Genomic DNA, 18,861 nt, shown 5'->3' on the forward strand with positions numbered 1-18,861 from the left:
CTCCAATGATTCACATTCCGCAGACCATGTTGATGCTTTCTTCTTACGTCGGCGTCCACCTCGCCTTGTTTTCTTTGATCGTTTTTTGCGTGTGATGTTAAAGGTAACACACGCAGCCTGAAGAGGAGACTAAGTGAGCACATCACCGCTTCTAATCCAGAGTCTATGTCCAGTCGTAGGAATGTGTCTGGCTTGTCCAAACATTTCCTTGAAATACACAAGGGTAATTTATGCAGTCTTAAAGTTAAGGGAATAGAACGGGTATTGAAACCCCCCAGAGGGGGTGACTGGGAACATTTACTACACTGTCGGGAAGCCTTCTGGATACTTGCGCTTGATGCACGATATCCGCAAGGTTTAAATTATAGAAATGATCTTATGTATTTCTATTGAGTGCTGAGATATTTTTTTTTTTTTGTATTTTTTTTTTTTTTATTATGTCATTTGAAAGTTGTTATGTATTTATGCATTTATACGTGTGTATTACACATGTTTTTGTATATTCTATGTCTTGTCCATTGCTGTTTAGTTCTTTTTTTTTTTTTCTTCTTTCTTCTTGCAAGGGAGTGACTCCACCAGTGATTTGAGGGCTTAGTTGTCTGCCTCTTTGATTATACACATGTGTGGAGTCCCTCTGCTGATTAGGAATGTTTATAATCATTTTGTGAACTGTTTTGTTTCATGTCTCTGAGGAAGAACCTGGTGTAAGGTTCGAAACGCGTCAGGCGTGGGGGTCTGTTTTCCCCTTTATGGTTTTATCATGAAATTATGTGAATAAAACTTATCGTGGATTTTATCAAGTCTCCAGTGCCGGATCTTCCTTCTCTCTTCATGTTTGCAACACATAGCGGGGAGTTTAGTCTGTCAGCAATAGCTGAGTTGGTCAGTGAGGAGGACATGTTTCTTTTCTCCCCTGCATGACACCAGTCACATGATCAAACTGGTGTACAGTCCTCTTCAAGTTTGGAATTTGCATGCCGATTTTTGCAAAATACAATAAAATAATAAAAGTAACTATGGAATCAATATAACATTGGTAAAAAAATGTCAATAATGCCAAAATACTTGTTTTTCTTCCCTCAGTTATTGCGTCTACTTTCGACTGAAACATGTGGGTCTTGGCTGTTGGCTGCAAAACTGGGGCAGACGGTTAACGCGAGAACAAGTTGTATGTGTAGAGTGTCAGACTGAGGCTGTGAGTACTGGTGGGCACTGCCAAGGGGATGGTCTTGCTGGTGCAAGGTAAGAAATCATTGGGTACTAGAGGTGGAAAAATCTATTTAATATAAAGGTGATAAAAATTAAAAGTTATGTCTTAAGTTATTATTTCATAAATCAATAGTACACATAAAAATAAGCAACTTTGTAATATATCCTATTAGAGAAACTTGCTTCTCTGCCAAAATTGATAAGTCATTATCAATATTCTCAATTCTGAGGTAAAATCTGTATTCGGTGAAGACAGACTTTCGCATTACAGAGATAGGAGATGTCTTCACTGAATACAGATTTTACCTCAGAATTGAGAAATTTGATAATGACTGATCAATCTTGGCAAAGAAAGAAGCACATTTTTCTGATTAAATAAGCAACTTTGTAATATATCTTAAGTGCACTATTGATTTATGAAATAAAAATTAAAACTAATGTTACGTTTAAACCCTTCATGACCCAAGCCTATTTTGACCTTAATGACCTGGCCATTTTTTGCAATTCTGACCATTGTCCCTTTTTGAGGTAATAACTCAGGAACACTTCAACGGATCCTAGCGATTCTGAGATTGTTTTTTCGTGACATATTGGGCTTCATGTTAATGGTAAATTTGGGTCAATAGTTTTTGCATTTATTTGTGAAAAAATCAGAAATTTGGCCAAAATTTTGCAATTTTGAATTCTGTTAAACCAGAGAGTTATGTGACACAAAATAGTTAATAAATAACATTTCCCACATGTCTACTTTACATCAGCACAATTTTGGAAACAAAATTTTTTTTGTTAGGAAGTTATAAGAGTTAAAATTTGACCAGCAATTTCTCATTTTTGCAACAAAATTTACAAAACCATTTTTTTAGGGACCACCACACATTTGAAGTCAGTTTGAGTGGTCTGTATGGCTGAAAATACCCAAAAGTGACACCATTCTAAAAACTGCACCCCTCAAGCTGATCAAAATCACACAATTATCACACGATTATCGTTCCCTTAACAAGATGACTGTTAAATATCAGTACCCGTTAACTCTGATGTCTGATTTATTCTCCAGAGTTAAGAGTGCCTGCTGGTTTACCAAGCTTGACCTCAGGGGGGCCGTATAATCTTATTCGCATCAAGCACGGGGATGAATGGAAGACGGCGTTTAATACTCCGGAGGGACATTACCTGGTGATGTCTTTTGGGCTCACTAATGCCCCTTCTGTCTTCCAGTCCTCTATGAATGATATTTTCCGTGACTTTGTGGATAAGTTTTTGATCATCTATCTGGATGATATTTTGATCTTTTCTAGTGATTGGGATTCTCATGTGGAACACGTCCGGACTGTGTTCCGGATTTTGAGGGAGAATTCCCTGTTTGTTAAGGGATCGAAATGCCTTTGTGGTCTCCATCGACTATTGAAATGGACCCGGCCAAGGTACAGGCCATTTATGATTGGGTTCAGCCTACTTCTTTTAAAGCCCTCCAGAAGTTTTTGGGTTTTGCTAATTTAGATCGTAAATTTATAGGTAATTTTTCTGGTATTGTCAAACCACAGACTGATCTGACCAAGAAGGGCGCTGATGTGCTGAATTGGTCTCCTGAGGCTATCTCAGCATTTCAGGAGCTTAAGCAGAGATTTACTTCAGCTCGTTTTATGGCAACCTGATGTCTCACTTCCATTTCAGGTGGAGGTAGATGCTTCTGAGATTGGTGCAGGAGCTGTTTTGTCCCAAAAAGACCCTGTGACTTCTAAGATGAATCCCTGTGCCTTTTCTCGAAAGTTCTCCCCATCTGAACGCAACTATGACGTGGGGAATCGGGAATTGTTGGCCATGAAGTTGGCGTTTGAGGAGTGGAGACATTGGTTGGAGGGAGCTAGACATCAAGTTGTGGTCCTCACTGATCACAAGAATTTGATTTATCTGGAGTCGGCCAAACGCTTGAATCCTAGACAGGCTAGATGGGCCTTGTTTTTCACGCGATTTAATTTTGTGGTCTCTTTTCTTCCGGGCACTAAGAATGTTAAGGCATACGCCCTTTCTAGGAGTTTCTCTTAGTGTGACCGAGCCTACTACCATCCTAGGTGAGGGAGTAGTTCTTTCTGCCATTTCGCCCGATTTGAGATGCGCCCTGGAGGAATTTCAGGAGGATAAACCTGAGCGTTGCCCTATGGGAAAATTGTATGCTCCTGACCAGTGGAGAAAGAGAATGATGTCTGAAATTCATTGCTCCGCATTGGCTGGTCATCCAGGTATTTTTGGTTCCAGAGATTTGGTGAGTTGGTCCTTTTGGTGGCCTGCCTTATCTCTTGACATCAGGAATTTTGTATAGTCCTGTGGGACTTGTTCTTGGTCTAAACCCTGTTCTCGTTCTAGTGGGTTGCTGATGCCCTTGCCGGTGCCCAAGAGGCCATGGACCCATATCTCAATGGATTTTATTTCTGATCTTCCTGTCTCTCAGAGAATGACTTATCTGGGTGATTTGTGATAGATTTTCGAAGATGGTCCATCTTGTACCACTCCCAAAGTTGCCATCTTCTGCTGAGTTGGTGCCCTTGTTTTTACAACAGGTGGTTCGGTTACATGGGATTCCTGAGAACATGGTGTCCGACAGAGGATTCCAGTTTGTTTCCAGATTCTGGCAAGCCTTTTGTTCCAATCTGGGAATTCAGTTATCCTTCTCCTCCACGTTTCATCCCCAGACCAATGGACAGACTAAGAGAACAAACCAGACCTTGGAGTCTTATTTGAGATGTTTTATATCTGCTGATCAGGATGATTGGGTCTCATTTTTGCCCTTGGCCGAATTCGCACTGAATAATAGAGCTAGTTCTGCCACTTTGATGTCACCCTTTTTCTGTAATTTTGGGTTTCAGCCTCGATTCTCTTCAGGGCAAGTGGAACCTTCGTCCTGCCCAGGTGTGGACACTGTGGTTAAGAGAATGCAGCAGATATGGGACCAAGTGGTGGATAAGTTGTCACTCTCTCAGGAAAAGGCCCAGCGATTTTCCCCGGTCTAAAGTGGGTGATATGGTTTGGTTGTCGTCTAAGAATATTCCTATGAAGGTTGCATCTCCTAAATTTAAGCCAAGATTTATTGGTCCTTATAAGATTTTGGAAATTCCTAATCCTGTTTCGTTTCGATTGGCTCTTCCAGTTACGTTCAAGATCCATAAAGTATTTCACAAATCTGTTGAAGAGGTTTGTTGAGCCAATGGTTCCTATGGCAGCACCTCCTGACCCTGTGTTGGTCGAAGGCAATGTGGAATATGAGGTAGAGAAAATATTGGATTCTCGTGTGGTTAGATGGAGACTCCAGTATTTGGTCAAATGGAAGGGTTATGGTCAGGAGGATAATTCTTGGGTCTCTGCCTCTGATATTCATGCCAATAGATTGGTTCGTGTTTTTCACCGGGCCCATCCTGATCGGCCTGGTGGCGTGGATGAGGGTTCGGTGACCCCTCCTCAAGGGGGGGTACTGTTGTGAGTTCATTCTCTGGTTCACCAGTTGTGAGTTCCCCTTCTGGACTCCCTCTGGTGGTGATGGGAGGTGGTGCAGCTGGTTTGATCAGTGGAGATCTGCCACCTGAGAATGACGATTGGATCTCAGGATTCTCAGATTGGATTTAAGACAGCCGACACCCTATTCAGTTGCTGGTGATTCCTTCTGGCTTGTCAGCTCTTGGTTTTCAGCTCTGTTCCAGTCATCTAAAGCTAAGTTTTTCTGCTAATGTTCACACTTGATTTTGTTGGTCTATTCAGTTTTTTGTGTGGTCTGCCAGCCCCGGCTGGGGGCTGAGCTGAATTTCCACTCTTATTTATCAGTATTTTGCCAATTGGCGTTTTGTCCCTTACTAGTTCGGCCTTTTTGCTCTGTCTCAGAATATTTCAGAGTGATGATCTAGTGGGAGAAGTCTAGTGACTTCAGGGTTAATTTTGCTATCAGAAGTGTTGGACATTATTTTTGTAGGGTTTTTTGCAGGTTGCAGATAGTGTCTTCCCTTTCCTGGAAGACACTATCTGCCCCATCATTTGCTCAGCCTATTTTCCTGCCTTCATCTTGTTTCACCGTCAATACATGTGTGGGGGCTATCTATTCCTTTGGGGTGCTCTGGGGCAGTTAGTTTTCCCTTTTCTTGCTTTAGGCTTATGTAGTCCTCCAGCCGTGACGAGGCGTCTAGGTTCATCATAGGCACGTTCCACGGCTACTGCTAGTTGTGTGGTAAGATCAGGGATCTGCAATCTGCATAGTTACCAACCACTCTGGTTTTCTGTGGCTTAGCTTGTTTTGCTTTTTTCTCCTCGGTGACCCATTCATAACAGTTTCGGTTCAGGGGGGGGCGAAACTTCTGAGTGGGCCCCTAACTAGGTAACTTTGATTAGAACTCGGTGACGCACCCTAATAGTGGATGTAGGAGATGACTGCGCTGTTACTGAAAATAATCCCTATATAAAGACCGACATGGATATTACCGCAATATGGTCAGTGGTAAATACCAGTCCTACAAAACATGTGATTACTGCACAGGTATAGTTGGTGTCTTACCGCTGACGTTCTATCTGATGGAATCGGTCACTTTTCACGTCTTTTCCATCTGGCCCAGACCGACATGACAACTCCTCCAGCCAGGACTCGGCTACAGAGAATACGACACGTTTCACTTCTCATATTCCAGCCCCATCACCATGTATCCCCAAACTGCACAAACCCAACATCCTGCTGATACCCCAATGCTGAGCCGCTGCTGCCGTATGTGTCCCTTTTACAACACCTGATACCCCAATGCTGAGCCTCTGCTGCTGTATGTGTCCTTATTACTGCACCTGTTACCCCAATACTGAGCCGCTGCTGCCGTATGTGTCCCTATTACTGCACCTGATACCCCAATACTGAGCCTCTGCTGCCGTATGTGTCCTTATTACTGCACCTGATACCCCAATACTGAGCCGCTGCTGCCGTATGTGACCCTATTACTGCACCTGATACCCCAATGCTGAGCCGCTGCTGCCGTATATGTCCCTATTACTGCAGCTGATACCCCAATACTGAGCCTCTGCTGCCGTATGAGTCCCTATTACTGCAGCTGATACCCCAATACTTAGCCGCTGCTGCCGTATGTGTCCCTATTACTGCACCTTATACCCCAATACTGAGCCGCTGCTGCCGTATGTGTCCCTATTACTGCACCTGATACCCCAATACTGAGCCACTGCTGCCGTATGTGTCCTTATTACTGCACCTGATACCCCAATGCTGAGCCGCTGCAGCCGTATGTGTCCCCATTACTGCACCTGATACCCCAATACTGAGCCGCTGCTGCCATATGTGTCCCTATTACTGCACCAGATACCCCAATACTGAGCCACTGCTGCCGTATGTGTCCCTATTAGTGCACCTCATACCCCCTATACACACACGGCTCTGCTCCACACCCCCTATACACACACAGCTCTGCTCCGTACACGCTGTACATACGCGGCTCCGCACCATACACCTCAAATCCGTACACCTTGCACACACGGCTCCACTCTGTACACGCCGCACACACGGCTCCGCTCTGTACACCCCGTACACACACGGCTCTGCTCTGTACACCCCGTACACACCCGGCTCTGCACACCCCGCACACACTTGGCTCTGCTCCTTACACAAACCGCTCTGCTCACCCCATACACACACGGCTCCGCTCCTCTGTACACCTCATACATGCATATCTCTGCTCCGTACACCTTCTACACACACGGCTCTGCTCTGTACACCTCATACACACAGCTCTGCTACATCCACCCTGTAAACCAATCCTGACCCCATACAGAAACTTACTTCACCTCATCCAGCACCATGACAACCAGCACAGCAGAGCCCTGTGCTGAAGCCCCTGATCACGTGACCCCCGACTCCGCCCCTCCTGTGACCATCACAGGTCCTGTGCGCACAGAAAAGCTCAGGACGACATTGCTGGCTGAGGTGGGGGGCCCACTGCTGGCACCGGGGCCCCCCACCGCCTTCTCAGGGGCCCATAGCGGCTGGGCGGCAGAGTAGGGATATCGATTCTCCCTGCTCTGCCGCAGAATGTAACTGTATGGGCGCGCTGTGCATGCCGATAGCTACAGTAGCGTAGCTCAGTGGGCCCCTCTGAGCTCGGGGTGACCGCCCCCCCCTGCCCCCCCAGTAGCTACGCTACTGATGGTGATTCAGCACAGCCCCAACCGGAGCTGGCTGACCCACACAAAACTGAAATAGACAAAACCAGATCAAATGTAAACAGAATAGCAAATGAACACTTAGCTGAACATGCAGGGACTGAACTGGAAACTAAGACCTCAGGAGGCAGGAAGAAAACCACCAGAAGGGATAGAGGGAGTCGGCTGTCTTAAATCCACTCTGAATCTCCAATCGTCGTCCTCATCAGGTGGCAAGCCTTTGTTAATCACATCAGCTCCATTACCTCCAGTAACCACCAGAGGGAGCCCAGAAAGAGAACTCGCAACCCCTCTGTCAATTTGACCAGCTCCACTGCCTTCAGTAGTAACCAGAGGGAGGCCAGAAAGCGAATTCACAACAGCCTGGTGCAGAATGGCCCAGGAAGCCTCAACCGCCCAAGTGGAGTGTGCTCTGATCCCTGCTGGAATTGGCTGGCCTCTGATGCGATGACTCCTGGATGGTGGAACGAATCCACCTGGCTATCGTGGCCTTTGAAGCAGCAAAACCCTTCCTATGACCTTCCGGAATAACAAACAGAGCATCCGTCCGTCTGAAGGACGCCGTCCTCGAGACGTACCTTCTCAGAGCTCTGACTAGGTCCAGAGTGTGGAGAGCTCTTTCCACCCTGTGAACAGGGGCCAGACAAAAGGAAGGGAGAACAATGTCCTCGTTAAGATGGAAGGATGACATGACCTTTGGCAAAAAGGACGGGGACGGCCTGAGGACAACCTTGTTCTGATGGAAATTAAGGAAAGGCGCATGACAGGAGAGAGCAGCTAGTTCCGAAACTCGTCTGATAGATGTAATTGCAACAAGGAAGGCAACCTTCCAGGACAGAAAAACCAACAAAATGTCCTGAAGCGGTTCAAAAGGGGGGTTCCTGTAGGGCGCTCAGGATTAAGTTGAGGTCCCAAGGCTCTAAAGGCATGCGAAAAGGAGGTGGCACATGTGAAACCCCTTGTATGAAAGTCTTCACTTAAAGTCGTGTCACGATCCTTTGAAATAAGACCGATAGGGAGATTTGGCCCTTGAGAGAGCTGAGTGCCAGGCATGAGTCTAGACCAGCCTGTAGAAACTCCAAAATGGTGGGAATGGAGAAGACGAGAAGAGGAAGGCCACGATCCTTGCACCAAGCAAAAAAAATCTTCCAGGTATGGTGATAAGTGCATACCGACGTGGGTTTACGAGCAATAACCATTGTGGAGGCGACCTGTTGAGAAAACCCAGCCTGGGTCAAAACCCAGGATTCAACGGCTACGCCGTTAAACACAGGGCCCTGAGTTCTGGTGGCAAATCGGACTCTGAAAAAGCAGATCTGGATGATCCGGCAGCGTCCAGGGTACATTGGCGACGAGGTGCACCAACTCTGCGAAAACACGGCAACGCCAGTCCAGAGCTACCAGGATCACTGGGCCTCCTTCTGCCTTGACCTTCCTGATAACCCTTGGAAGTAACAGTAGCAGGGGAAAAATGTATGGAAGACGAAAGTGGCGCCATGTAAAAACCAGAGCATCCACTCCGATTGCTCTTGAATCTCGGGACCGCGCTATAAACTGGGGAACTTTGGCATTCAGTCTGGATGCCAGCAGATTACTATTATATATTTAGATAGCACCATTACTTCCACTTCCATGGTGCTGTACATGAGAAGGGGGGTTACAATCAGATCCACATCTGGGGTCCCCCAGCGAAGACAGATCTGGTAAAAAACTTCTGAGTGAAGCTTCCACTCCCCCGAGGCAAGCCCCTGACCGCTGAGGAAATCTGCTGTCCAGTTTTCTACACCTGGAATGTGCACAGCTGAGATTACCAAGTGGTTCTTCTCTACCCAACGTAGAATGTGAGTTACCTCGGACATGGCTGTCCTGCTGCGGGTACCCCCTTGATTGATGTATGCCATAGCCATGGCGTTGTTGGATTGAATTCGTATGGGGTGACCCGCTAGATGATGGAACTGCTGCAGGGCCAGCCGTATCGCACGGATCTCCAGAACATTGATAGGGAGCCTCGATTCTCGGATTGACCAGCGGCCTTAAGCAGTGTGGTGACGAAAGACTGCTCCCCAGCCCAAAAGACTGGCATCGGTAGTCACCACTAGTCATCAAACCAGAAGAGACTTCCCCTGTTTGAGAAGAGCTCAATGTCCACCATCTGAGAGCCTGCCTAACCCTTAGGGATAAATGGCACCTGCGGTCGAGGAAGAATGAGTTCCTGTCCTAAGACGCCAGAAGAGCATGTTGTAGGGGACGAAGGTGCAGCTGTGCAAAAGGGACCATTTCCATTGCGGCCACCATTTTTCCCAGTACCCTCATAGCAAACCGGATGGAATGAGAGGATGAATGACGAAGAGAACGGGCTTCTTGTTGAAGGGCTAGGACTGTCTCGAGATAGAATTACCAACCCTCGGGAGGTGTCTATCGTCATCTCTAAAAAGGATATCTGCTGCGCTGGGTGAGGATTTGCTGAAATATCATCCAGCCCTGGCGAGAAATAGTATTGCAAGTGATGAGGATGGACTCCGCAGTTGTTGAAAAGGTCGTCTAGATAGGGCAGAACGACCACGCCCCGAGAGTGCAAGATATACATGACGGCCGCCATGACCTTTGTGAACACTATGGGAGCCGTAGCGAGGCCGAAGGGCAGGGCCGTGAACTGAAAATGCTGGTCGTGCATAGTGAAGAGCAGAAATCTCTGGTGGGGACGAAAAATTGGGATATGCAGGTAAGCATCTCGGATGTCGATGGATGCCAAGAATTCCCTTTCTTCCATTTAAGTGATAACTGAACGCGGAGATTCCATGCGGAAATGACGGACCTTGGCGAATCTGTTCAGAAGTTTGAGGTCTAATATGGGTCTCACCCTTCTGTCCTTTTTTGGGACAACGAAAAGGTTAGAGTAGAAACCTTTCGTTTTCTGGGACGGGGACAATGACGCCGTCGTGATGCAATGTGTCTATGGCTCAGGAAAAAGCTTTTGCCCCTGCCTGATGTTGGAGGACATGACAGGAAGAAACGTGTTGGGGGGCGCGTAGCGAAATCAATTTTGTATCCGGACGACACCAGGTCTCTGACCCATTCGTCGTGGATGACGGAAAGCCAGGCCTGACAAAATAGAAATAGGCGGGCGCCTTTCCTGCTGGTGTCGATTGGATAAAGCCAGGAGTCATTGGGCGGAAAATCTTTGAGACCTACTATAGGTCCCTTAGATCTAGACTGTTTGGGTCGAGATTTCCATTGCTGATTGGGCCTATAGGAGACCTGGGATCCTCTGTCCCTGCGTGGAGAGTGCCCTGACACAGAAGTGGTGGTAGTGGACCAGCCCAGATTGGAGCAAAAGGATCGGAGATGGAATTGTCTGCGAAAAGGACGCCTAAGTCTCTGTTGGGGAAGAAATTTGCTCTTCCCTCCCATAGCATCGGAAATAAGCTGATCCAGCTTTTCCCCAAATAAGCGGCCACTCTGATAAGGAAGAGATGTGAGAGACTTTTTGACGCAGAGTCCGCTTTCCACTCTCTGAGCCATAATGCTCTACTGATCGTGATGGCATTAGCTGCTGACAGAGCAGCACAGCTGGCCGCATCCAAAGATGCGTGTACCAGGTTATCACCTGCCCAAGAAATTTGACTGGCAAGGTGCGCTGCCTCAGGGGGAAGATTACTGTTCTGAATGGACTTAGCTAAGGTTTCTGACCAGAAGACCATTACCCAGGTTGCAGCGAAGGATGGATAGAGAGCCGAACCTGAGGCCTCAAAAACAGAGCGAGCCAGATTTTCTATCTGACGGTCCCGTGGGATTTTTAATGGATGACCCATCTGGAACGGATACCACCATGGTTATTTACTGGTATCCGGTTTTTCCGGAACCCATGACAGCACACCTGAGAGAGGGATCCGCCCCGCCAGGAACCTACTGAAATATTAGGGGGGAATATACGGGTGCTGTCATGGGTTCCGGAAAAAACGGCTACCGGTAAGTAACCATGGTGGTTTTCCCTTCACCCATGACAGCACACCTCAGAGATTTTTGGAGACTTCGAAACACCTTAGGGAGGGACCACCGCTTGCAGCACCCTTCTACCAAAGGTTAAGTCAGCAGAGGAGGATAGGTTTAATCTATAGTGCTTAAAGAAGGTTGATGGTGAGGCCCAGGTAGCGGCCTTACAAATTTGCTCAATTGATACCTCTGCCTTTTCAGCCCAGGAGGTCGCCACGGCTCTGGTGGAATAAGCCTTGATGCCGTCAGGAATCGGAACACTAGCTGAGTAGGCTACACTAATGGCCTCCCTAATCCATCTGGCAATAGTCCCTTTTGATACCCCATAGCCCTTTATGGCACCCTGGAAGGCTATAAATAGGGACTGGGACCTCCTCTACTGGCTAGTCACTTATATTCTAGCAGGGCCCTTTTAACATCCAATTTGTGGAATTTCTCCTCCCCTGGGTTTTTTGGGTTCTCACAGAAGGAGGGGAGGACAATCTCCTTGCTGCGGTGGAAATCAGATACTACTTTCGGTAGATAAGCGGGGTCTGTTTTTAAGACGACCCTGTCCTGGTACACCTGGCTATAAGGTGGATTCACTGAGAGGGCCTGCAAGTCACTTACTCTATGGGCCGACGTAAAGGCCACTAAAATAATGGTCTTTAGGGTAAGATATTTTACAGGCAGTTGTTGAATTGGTCCGAATGGCTCTTTCGGAAGGGCTTCTAAGACCAGGTTTAAATCCCACGGGGCTACTCTTGGCAATGGGATACGTCTGGACCTATGGCAGGATTTAATGAATCTAGCTACCCATCTGTTTGCCGCTATGTTGCAGTTATATAGTGCGCCCAATGCCGACACCTGAACTTTAAGGGTATTTACCGCTACTCCCAGCTGTAATCCTGCTTGTAAGAATTTTCCCAGGCCTGGGAAAAAAGCATCAGTCTCCCCCCTACCAGGATGCCGGCATCATTCTGGGGATTTTTTAGAGGATGAGGTGGCTCCTCCGAACATGAATCCGGACTCCTTCCTTTTGTCCTCCCATTTTCTCCTATCCCCCGGAGGATGGCCCCTGTTGAATTTTCCCCTCCGAAAGGACGGCCTTCTTTGATCTACTGGAAACCTGGGAAAACCCTTCTTTCTGTCACTTGCTTTTTCCAAGATGTCATCCAGATTTTTACCAAATAAAAATTGAGCATCATAAGGGAGAGCACAACTTGGCTTTAGACTGTAGATCTCCTGGACAACCTTTAAGCCATAATGCGCGCCTTGCGGCATTTGATAACCCTGCTGCTCTAGCTGTCAGTCTCATGGAATCGGCGGAAGTGTCGGATAAGAAAGCTGCTGCTCCGTGCAGAAGATACATGTCCGACAAAATTTTTTCCTTCGAGACATTTGAAGCAAGTTTCTCTTCCAGCTGCTGTAGCCAAATCATTAAGGAACGTGCTGTGCAGGTGCCGGCTATTGCCAGCTTTAGTCCTCCTGCCGCTGCTTCCTACGTATGTCTTAAGTAGGAATCCGCTTTTTTTATCTAGCAGGTCTCTAAGCACCCCTGAATCTTCCAGGGGCAGGGCGGATTTTTTGGATGACCTGGACACCGCTGCATCAATCTTTGGGACTTTGTCCCATATTTCTGTATCCTTATGTTCAAAGGGATACCTCCTTTTAGAGGAGTAGGGAAGTGCTCCAGATCTCTCAGGCTTCTTCCATTCCCTTTCAATGAGTGCTTGGACCTTCTCATTGACTAGAAATGTACGTTTCTTCCTTTCCTGTAGACATGACATGTTCCAGGGGCTTGGCCGTTTTTTCCTCCTGTAGGCCCAGTGTTACTCTCATGGCCTTGAGGAGAGCATCCTTATCCTCTACCGGAAAATAAGGCTTACCACCCATGTCGCTATCCGACGAGGAAGATGATGGGTGTTTGGCCTGTGATCCGGCCGAGGAAGTCTGAGAAAGAGCTAGGGGAATCTTTCCTACTCTTTTCCTTTCTCTTTTTAAGTGAGCCTTCCACCTCTGACCTGATGACCGATCAGAGGTTGGTTGCAAAGCTCGGCGCCTCCTCCGCCATGGTTCGCTGGATGCAGCTGGCACAAAGGTCCTTCTGCCAATCTCTCACGTAGGGGGCTTCTACATATGGCACAATCCCTATTGTTCCTCTTGCTCACTGCTTTTTTGGCCTTTTCCTAAGGAAGTTAACACACAAGGACCCTATTAACAACATACTAACATTCACGGAGATCACTCACCACCCATAGTCGGGTACTGGACTCAGAGGCTGTGGTGGAGCACGTGACCTGTGCTCTCTGGACATCGAGGAGTCTCCCGATCTGTGGCTCGGGCGACTGCTGCTTTTGCCGCTTGAACGGCTGCCATGCTTGTGAGCGGAGGTTTGTGATGGAGGCAGAGATGGTGGAGACAGCGATCGCTCCTGCTCTGACCCCATGATTTACCTGGCTGCACTGACACCCTCCTCCTTTAAATAGGTCCGGCCTGGTGAGCGTTTCCTTTTCCTTCCCTTTCCCTCCCCCTGCGACCGCCGGCCGAGCGCTATTCTTCTCCATGCGGCCGGTGTCGTACCAGGTGCCATCTTACCGTCGCCTTTCTGACGTCAGCAGGCGCGCTTCCCAGGATGCCCGGCGCCGCTGATGTCAGTGGCCGGAAACCGACCCCCGGCTCTCCACACTGTGTGTCGTGAGGGAGATGCTCGGGGAGGGAGGCACGGTGGAGCGCCCCGCATCTTAGAGGCCACCAGCCACACCCGCACGAACCCGGAGCCCCAAGGACTGCGCTTCCAGGAGACCGACGGCCGGCGCTGCAGGTAAGGTGACCTGCTCTTCCCGCGCCGGGACGGCCCTGGGTCTCTTCATCTATGACAGGCACCGCTGCTGTCAGTCTGGGATTCCCTTCCCATGACCCCAACTGAAGCGGGGTAGAGGTGCCGCCCCTTATATTTCAGTAGGTTCCTGTCCTGGCGGGGCGGATCCCTCTCTCAGGTGTGCTGTCATGGGTGAAGGGAAAAGAGTTTTAGATGCCAGGCGAGATACTGGGGGGGTCTACAACCGGAGATTCAGCCCAATCTTTCCTTAGCTCAGTTTTTGTCCTGTGAAGCGTTTATCCGGTCACTCCCTGTGCCGATTAATTATGCCACAGGGTGAATGGCAAATTCCTTATGAGGGTGTTTAGTCCTCTTAAAAAACACGGCATGATCCAGAACAGAGCCAGAATCTTCCTCAACCTTGAGCCTGGTTGACAGCCTCAATCAGCGAATCCAGTTTTCTGAAAATCTGGCGAATTCGCATCCAAGCAGCCATCCGATTCATACTCAAGACTCACGTTCGCTGCTGACCTCTGGAGAGGGAAAGCGAGAAACGCAGCTCTCGGATGATAAGGCAAGTATTTGCTCGGGGGATGTGCTACGGATCCGTTTTCTATGCGCCTGTAGGCTTCTAGAGTGCTTTTGGCCCTTACAAACTGACTGCTCCCGTCTGGGGGAGGATCCGTCTACATTGGTCCTGCTAACGCTCCGTTCCACAGAAGGGTCACGGAGGGATTCAATCGTTTTGGCCAGAGAAGCCATGGATTGTGACAGTGACGAAGCCCACTCAGGGGGACTAAGTACACTGGGCTCGGTGGCGGCAGAGAGCTCCTGAGCGCATTTGGGGTCACAGGCTTGAGAGCAGTTAACTGAGCCTTAGGAAACGCAGACTGGCAGGAGGTGCATGCAATGAAGAAGACTGCAATATTCTTGTTAGCCTTTTTAGATGTTTTGAGCTGGGACATTGTACCCTTCTATATGTCCCCTTTAAAAATTAGGGATTCCTGCAGTGAAAGCGTTACAGCAGGGAGGAGGGATGTATGGATCAGCGCTCCCTTACCCTGATCCCGTGTCCCCAGGTCCTTCTGTGTGGCACTTCAGCTGCTGAGCCTCCCCAGGGAGTCTGCGGTGAGTTGTCCCTGACAAATTTCCTCAGGGACAGCTGCCGGATGTCAGCGTGTGTCTGGAGGGTCTGTGGGAGGGGAGATGGCTGCCGAGATTAGGAGGCGCTTTTCGTCCGGAATGAGAAGCACCGGAAAGTGGGTGGAGCCACCAGAACACATCATAGCATGGGCAGGGCTTCAGGCTGCGGCCCACAGGCCAAAGCTGGGGGACTAAATTTATCAGCACCTGCCGGCACCAATGCAGGGAGGGCCAGGGAGCGCCGCCGCTGCCAGAATGAGCCCCCACTTATGCCAGCGCCGCCCCAGAGCCCTTCAGCCATGGCACTTACCCAGAGAAGCTGCTGGGCAGCAGGTAAGCCAGCGATATACAGTGGGTACGTCCTCCTGCTGCCGCTGGTCATGGATGCTGCTGTGGTAACAAGGTAACCCTCAATACACCATCCCTTTAATAGAAAGGTGGAGGGACCGTCCGCCTCCTTGCACCATCCGCTTTAACAGTGGTGGTGCAGTGAGCGCTGCACGGACGCCAAAAGATGGCCTCTGTACTTCCAATGGGTTAAATCCCCTAGGATGGGACAGGGCTAAATATCTGGCATTAGGCCTGGCTGCGGAAGAGGATACATTGAGGCGACACTCCATGTGCTCATCCGTTAATGGTGCGGGGAGATCGATGCCCTTTAAGGGACCCGTCGCCCCTAAAAAAGCAGCCCAGACATGGCATCCCACGTTGCAGGAGAGGATACGGGGAGGCGACACTCCCCGTGCTCGCCTGTTGATGGTTCGGGGAGATCAGAGCCTTGAAAGGATACGTCGCCCCTTCGTCCAATGGAAAAAAGTAAAAAATCAAAAAGTAAAATGAAAAATAAAAAAGAGCTTTTGGTCTGAAGAACAGACCCAGGTGCCTCCTACGGACACTAAGCAAGAACTGGTTCTCTTGGAGCCAGCATGAGGGTGTATACTGCAGAGGAGCTAACTTTTTTGTATTAACTGATTGTCAACCTCCTAGTGGGGCAGCAGCATAACATCCATGGTCCTGTGTCCCCCAATGAGGCAAAGAAGAAACACAGATTTATCTTAATGGCTAGTCTTTATCAAGTCTCCAAATGGCATTTCAACAGGACATTCCACCATGCCATCAGGGCTATGTGTCGAAACGTTCCAGGACATATTATTTGGATTCATTTGCTCTGTGTATTTCCACATCTCAAATCCAGTGGGCTTCTTGTAGACTCCAAGAGATGACACACTAGGGTCATTCTAAACAGACCATTGACATGCATTTTTCCAAAATGCTTCACCCATTAAAGACCAGCTGATTTTTTATTTTTGCCTTTTGTTTTTTTTCCTAGCCTTCTTGCAAAACCCATACCTTTCTTATTTTTTCTGGTGACAAAAGCTTTGAATGAAACCATTTTATCATACAGTGTACTGAAAAACAGGAAAAAAAATTCTAATTGGGATGAAATGGTAACAAAATGCAATTCTGCCATTGTTGTTTTGGATTCTGTATTTACAGTGTTCATTGTACGGTAAAAATGATCTGCAAACACGATTCTCCAAATCAGTACAATTACAGTGATACCAAACTGTGATAGAAAAGGTGACACAAATTTAACATGTTTCTGAAGACTTGTAATGTTATGTTTCAGTCGATTAAATTATGTGGAGGAATATTTCTTGCATGGCTGACAGTTTTTATTGATACTAATTTTTGGGGTATGCAATAATTTGACAGCTTTTTATTGTATTTTCTTAAGGGAGGTGTGGTGGCAGTTTTTTTTCTCTTTATGGTCTTTACCTTATAGGTTGATCAAATTTTACTAATAGGGTTTAACATTTATACACTTGGTGATGCCAAATGTTTTTTATCTTATTTTTAATTTGGAAATAGGGGTGTGATTTACCTTATTTGTAGTCTCTTTTCGGGACTTTTATCCGTGAGCACTTGTTAAATACTATAATATTGCAGTATGTATTAAAAATTGAGGTCCCCTATGAAGCTTAGTCTATAGCAGGGCTTCACGAGTGTCAAGATGCAGCAATGTTAAGCCATCTCTATCCCTCAAACACTCCATTTAAATGCCTGTCAGAAAATTACAGCAGCATATATTGTTAAAGGGGTGTTCCGAAATACAAATTAATTTTCATTCTACATGCCTAAATTACCTTTCATCCTAAATCTATTTAACCCCTTCTTGACATGACGTATATTTACATCATATGTCATTTTCCTACCTTTGATGTGAGATCCGACGCTGAGCCCACATTTTTCCATGCACATAATGGCTGGTTTAATCAGTGATCATGTACCTTTAACAGCCGTGGGGAGGAGCATAATGATTAACCTGTTAAATCTCACTGTCAATCTCTAACAGCGGGATTTAACATGCAAGTCCTCTAAGGGGACTAACAAATACAGTAAAATATAAAAAAAAAGTTTAAAAAAATTCAAACCACCCCTCTGCCTCATTAAAAATAAGATATACACATAAATATTTTGTATTGCTGCATTCAAAAATGTCCAATCTATCAAAATATAAAATAATCAAATCGGTAAGCAGCCCAATGAGGAAAAAAAATAGAAACATCAAAATTACGAAAAAGCAATAAGAGGTGATTCAAAACATTGTATCTACTCCAAAATGGTATTAGTAAAAACATTAGCTCAGGGCGCAAAATAAGCCTTCATATAGTCCCATATACCGAAAAATCAAAACACTAAAGGTTTTGGAAAATAGTGATAAAAGCAAAACATTTTTCACACAAATTTCCATATTTTTTTCACCAATTAAATAAAAAAAACCTATACATATTTGGTATTTGCGAAATCGTACAGACCTGGAGAATCATATTTCCATGTTATTTTTCCCATATAGTGAACAGGGAAATTAAACCGCCCAAAAACAATAGTTGAATTTCACTTTTTTTTTGCAATTTCATCACATTTGAATTTTTTTTCCTGTTTTCCAGTGTCATACAAAAGTACAACTCATCCTGGAAAATGACGGAAAGATAAAAAAAAAGAAGTTATAACTCTTGGAAGAAGTGGTGGAAAGAAATGAAAAAAGAAAATAAATAAGTGGAAAACTGCCTGAGGCTGAAGGGATTAATATTATAATCATAATCTAATCTATTTTCTATTATAATTTAATTAAAAATATCCTATCCTTCCCTAACTACACTAACTGCTTTTCTTTTTTTTTTTTTTTTTTTTTTTTACAACTTCCTCTTTGATGACGCTTCGTTTGAGAATCTCAGTGCATGCTGCAATACTAAAGCGAAGCGTCATCAGGGATTCTCTCGCCAACTCAGATCGGTCGTAACTAGGCAGCATCATAGCACACTTGCTTGTTATTTTCATCAGGGAAGTTGTAAAAAGAAAAAGCAGTTAAGTAGTGTAGTTACGGAAGGATGGGGAATTATTAAAGTGTATTAAAAATAAATAGGCTATGGCATTAAATAGATATTTACGATAAAAGTTAATTGCTATTTCGGACCAACCCTCTAACAGCAGTGATCAGAGCTAAGGTCCAGTCACTGCTTGGA

At 46.6% G+C, this 18,861-nt stretch overlaps 1 protein-coding gene across 1 annotated transcript in view; it reads left to right on the forward strand.

Annotated features, from left to right (window-relative positions):
- The window catches only part of LOC141069515 (somatomedin-B and thrombospondin type-1 domain-containing protein-like), a 116,523-nt gene that overhangs the window by 91,996 nt on the left and 5,666 nt on the right, over window positions 1–18,861 (forward strand). The window contains exon 4 of the mRNA XM_073559145.1: window positions 1,084–1,242. Coding sequence (XP_073415246.1) covers window positions 1,084–1,242 — 159 coding nt within the window. The remainder of the gene's footprint in view (window positions 1–1,083; window positions 1,243–18,861) is intronic.

The sequence above is a fragment of the Dendrobates tinctorius genome, unplaced genomic scaffold, assembly GCF_039654945.1.
Source record: "Dendrobates tinctorius isolate UK_male_01 unplaced genomic scaffold, ASM3965494v1 ptg000265l, whole genome shotgun sequence".
NCBI classification, from domain to species: domain Eukaryota; kingdom Metazoa; phylum Chordata; class Amphibia; order Anura; family Dendrobatidae; genus Dendrobates; species Dendrobates tinctorius.